Source organism: Helobdella robusta (genome assembly GCF_000326865.2).
Source record: "Helobdella robusta unplaced genomic scaffold HELROscaffold_27, whole genome shotgun sequence".
NCBI classification, from domain to species: Eukaryota; Metazoa; Annelida; class Clitellata; order Rhynchobdellida; family Glossiphoniidae; genus Helobdella; species Helobdella robusta.
The window spans coordinates 465,619-470,966 of record NW_008704392.1 but is presented as its reverse complement, the minus strand read 5'-3'; the positions used below and the strand labels follow the sequence as shown (position 1 = coordinate 470,966).

Sequence of the window (5,348 nt, the reverse complement as noted above, 5' to 3'; positions counted from 1 at the left end):
GTGGGTCTTGAGATGCTTATTGAGGTGGTCACTACGCATGAACCTCTTGCTACAGACCGTGCACACGAACCGCTTCTCGCCCGTGTGTGTCCGAATGTGGCGCTGCAACTCGTCCGACCGTGTGAAGCGCTTGCCACAGAAGAGCCAGTTGCAGACGAACGGTCGTTCTCCGGTGTGCCAGCGTAGGTGCGCCTTTAGGTGCGAAGTTTTGTTGTAGATCTTGCCGCATCCAGGCATGTGGCAGGTGTGGATGTTTCGCTTTCGGTATTGGGCCGAACCGGATATCGGTCCGAGTCGGTCAAGTTCTTGGCAGTTTGGACAGTCGCAAGTGCTTCGACCGGCGTATCGACGTTGTGAGCGAGGACTTGGTGCGACTAATGTGGCCGCGGCGTGGTGCAGAACAAGTCGTTGTTGATTGGTGGCCAGGAGGTTTGCCGGCGCTGGGCCGGTTAAGGTCGGTATAACAGTCGGTTTGTAACACGGATCTATGTAAGAAAAATGATGCTGATGAGGATAGTGATGGTGGTTCATGAAGCTGCTGCTATTGCTTCCACTGGACGTGCTGCCAAGTGAACTTTTGAGCGTGTTGTTGTAGTCGGAGATGAGAGATGTTGAAGAGTTGAACAAGTCGGCACTGCCGAGGCTGTTGTGGCTGATGTTGTTGCTGCTGTTTTTAATGTTGCTGATATTGCTGCTGCTGCTGTTGAAGGCGTTGTAGGGATGTGCGAATGGATTGGAAGTGGCGTTGAAACTCCCAACATGGCCGCCGACCAAATCGTTCCAGCCGTTAGCAGTTGGAACGTTGGCGTTTGGCGGATATGACGTCACACTCCACCACGTCTGATTGTTCGGTTGCGGAAAAAAATTCCCGCCAGAATTTAAAATTTGATTCGTTTCCTGTTTGATCGGGTAGTAAGTGATGTTGTTGGCCGGCGAGATCGTCTGTGACCACGGCTCGAACATTTCCTTAGACGCACCCGTCGGCCATTTTGAATAGGGATGTGCGTGCGGAGCGGTGATGGAGGGAACGTTCAAGGTCCCGGTCCAGTAAGGTGTGACGTCACGATTCAAGATGGCGACATTGTTGTTGTTGTTGTTGTTGTTGTTTACATTGTTGGTGTGATGGTGGTGATGGTAGAAGAAGGAATTTCCTATTGCACATGAAGAAAGCATATTGTTGTAGTTGTTATTATTATTATTGTTGTCGTTGTTGTTGTTGTTGTTATCGTTGTTGTTATTGACAATATCGTTATCATCGATGGTTGTTGATGTTGCGGACGATTTGTTGTTGTTGTTGTTGATGTTGTCAGGCGATATTGATGTGTCCGGCTCAACGACGACTATGGGATGATGCACGAAATGTTTGTTGCTGTTGTTGTTGATGTAATGTTGTTGTTGCAGTTGTTGTTGTTGCTGCTGATGTGATTGAAGTGTGTTGTTGTTGTTGTTGAGACCATTGGCAAAAATATCCAAAGAATAAAACTGATTAATGTTATTGCAGTTGTTGTTGTTGTTGTTACTGCTGCTGCTTTCGGCATTTTTGTTGTTGATGGCAGAATGGTTGATGATGATGTTGTTGTTGATGATGTTGTTGTTGTGGATGTGATAGATCCCACCATCGTCATTTATATCGAACGTGGAAAGGTTTATCTTCCTCCACGGGTGGAATGGTGAAGCGAAAAACGACGCCGCCGTTGGAAATGATGAAGACGTCGTAGTTGCAGCTGCTGAAGCTGCTGTTGTTGCGATGTGGAATGACGAAGAGGTTGTCGCTGTTGTTGTTGTTGTGGCAATACCGTTGTTGGGGTTGTGGTTGGTGTGGTTGTTGTTGTGGCTGGTGTGGTTGTTGTGGTTGCTGTGGTTTGTGGTCTCGACGATTTGGTGGCTGTTGCTGTTGTTGTTGTTGATGCTATGGAGTTTATTGCATTGAGTGGCCAGCATTCGCGTTGTCGATGATACGGCTGCCACAATTGAATGTTTGTAGTTGTGGCTGGCGCTGTTGTGATGGCTGTAGGCTGACGAGTACGAATCCTTTAGTTGAATGAATGAATGAATGAATGAATGAATTAATTAATTAATTAATGAATTAATAAATGAATGAATAATTGCATGAATGTATGATTGTCTGAGTTAATGAATGAGTGAGTGAATGATTGAATTAATTAGGCAGTCGATATTTCATTCAATCAGACAATATTAATCATCCAATCGTTTCATTAATCAGTAGGAAACGTATTCCTTGTATGTTTGTTTCTACGTATGTATGTATGTATGTATGTATGTATGTATGTATGTATGTATGTATGTATGTATGTATGTATGTATGTATGTATGTATGTGTGTATGTACGGAATATGGAGTAGTTGATGAACGGATGGCCATGATTAATGGTTTAAAAAATCTCTTCTCATACCATTCTTTTATTTTCTTTATTCCTTCATTAATTTGTTTTTCATCTCTTAATTCTTTCACTCATTCGTCCATTCATTCGTTCATTCATTCATTCATTCCTTCGTTCATTCATTCATTCATTCATTCATTCATTCATTCATTCATTCATTCATTCATTCATTCACTCATTTTTTTCATTTATTCATTCATTCATTCATCCATTCATTCTCTTCTTTCTTGCGAGCGTCAGCTCCCTTGTATGATTTGAATTCCCTGATGAATCGAACAGAAACTTCCGTTAAACATGTTTCCATACAAACAAACAAACATACTTACAAACAAACAAACAAGCAAAGTTATATACATACATACATACATACATACATACATACATACATACATACATACATACATACATACATACATACATACATACATACATACATACATACATACATACATACATACATACATACATACATACATACAAACATACATACAAAAAAACAAACATACATACAGAGAGAGAGAGACAGACAGACATACAAAATTCAAAACAAATTTCAGCCATCGACAACAAAGCTAATCATAATCATAAACGTCCACAATTGTTATCATCACCCTCATCATCATCATCATCATCATCGTCATCATCATCGTCATCATCATCATCATCATCGTCATCATCATCATCATCGTCATCATCATCATCATCATCATCATCATAACAGATTGAGACCCAAAATAAGAACTTATTAACGGGTGCCAGTAACATCCGCAACAAATGCCCTACTAATGTGCCATGTATGTTTGTATGTATGTTTGTATGCATGTACGCATCTATGTATGTATATTTGTATGTTTGTTTGCATGTATGTATGCATGTTTGTTTGTGTACATGTCTGTATACGTGTTTTTTCCATGCGTACCTATGTATTTGTTTAATAAATCAAGATATATGTTGCTTCAGACACATACAGGCATACATACACACACATACATACATGCATACATACATACAGGCATACATACATACATGCATACATACATACATGCATATACACATACATACAAACACATACAATGTTTGTATGTGTTTGTTTCTTTGATTCGCTTTTCATTCTTTAAGCAGTTGCAAATGAAATTGAATTAGTCAGCGCGTCAGTATACGAAGACATACAATTTGAAAAATGACCACTATGCGAGATTGTGTCTGATTTTCTCTTTCGATTTCATCCTATTTCTCCCTCTCTCTCTCTCTCTCTCTCTCTCTCTTTATCTCTCTCTCTCTCTCTTTTTTCTCTCTTTCTTTTCTGTTTTCTTCTCTAAATCTCTTTTTCGTAATTTAAAAAAGTCACGGTTTTCAATTTTCTGCTTAGCGTTTCATTCATATTTTATCGCCCGTCGATCATATTTGCGCATAGATAAACAAACATACACACACATACACACACATACACACACATACACGCACACATCTACACACATACACACACATCTACACACACATACACTCACATCTACACGCACAAACACACACACATACACACACACACACACTGCAGACGCTTAAGACGAGACGGATTAATGGATAAGTTTCGATTGTCGCCCAAATTAGTTCAGTATCACCGATTCAACCGCAGGGTTATACAGGGGACCTTTTAAGGTGCTTAAACTGGACGACAATTTAGTTTTATATTCACCGGAAATGAACTGTTGAACCTTAAGGTTCTAAATTATTTTGACGTTTGAGATTGGCACTATGTGATTGTGTTGTTTTGTTTCAATGTGTATATGGGGATGTGTGTTTCTGTATGTGTGTTTGTATGTATGTTGGTATGTTTGTTTGTTTGTATGTATGTCGGTATGTATGTATGTTTGTATGTATGTTGGTGTGTATGTTTGTATGTATGTCGGTATGTTTGTTTGTTTTTATGTATGTCGGTATAAATGTTTCTTACTGTGCATGCTTGTATGTCTGTATGTGTCTGTATGTTTGCTTGTATGTATGTTTGTATGTGTTTGTATGTTTGTTTGTATGTATGCTGGTATGTATGTGTTTATGTTGTGGTTTTTCAATATCATTTTCGTTCATATAAGTATAATGACTTTAGATTTGGGAATCGGTTAAAATAAGTTTTTAAAAATTGAAAAACGCAAGATCATTGAAAAATATTAAATGCTCACCATCATCACCATCATCATCATCATCACCATCATCATCATTATCATCATCATCATCATTATCATCATCATGGCCATCATTATCTTGATCAAAGTTTTCATCATAACCACGTGACGACAATAACAAATTTCGTCCTTGAGGACATATTTATGGCGTCAGGGGTCACAGATGTCAAATGTTTTTCAAGGTCATTCAATACGATTGGAGGTCATTCATGTTACAATCGTGAATTTTTATTGGCTGATGGGTTGATGGATAAATGAATGATTGAGAGAACGAGTGAAATGGATTGCTAGGTGGATTGTTGCTAAGGAGTTTAAATTCATTGTTAGCAAGTTATGAACCATAGAATAATAAGTGAATAAAAGAACAGTTGAATGAACAAATGAATAAATAAATGAATAAATGAATGAATGAATGAATGAATGAATGAATGAATGAATGAATGAATGAATGGAATGAGTTTATTTCAATACCTGTTGACAATTCTACATTAATGATAAATTGAAGTGCATTAGCAAATATAAATGTATATATATATATATATATATATATATATATATATATATATATATATTTATATATATATATATATATATGTTTTAATAAAAATTAACAATAATCAATAATTAAACAATTAAAAAATTGCCAATAATTAATTATTAAACAATTAGAAAATAATAATAAGAATAATTTCAAATTAATAATTTTCAACGTAAATGATAAGCTAACCGCTATCATATTATCGTTCTTCCTGTTGTGTAGACGTGTT

The 5,348-nt window shown here is 37.5% G+C and overlaps 1 protein-coding gene across 1 annotated transcript; it reads right to left on the bottom strand.

The window, feature by feature from the left end:
- On the bottom strand, positions 1–351 carry HELRODRAFT_136424 (hypothetical protein; the record flags this gene model as incomplete). Its single annotated transcript, XM_009020196.1, has 1 exon — positions 1–351. A coding segment is annotated over one exon (351 nt), but the record flags the coding sequence as incomplete, so codon positions are not given.
- Between the last annotated feature and the right edge of the window lie 4,997 nt (positions 352–5,348).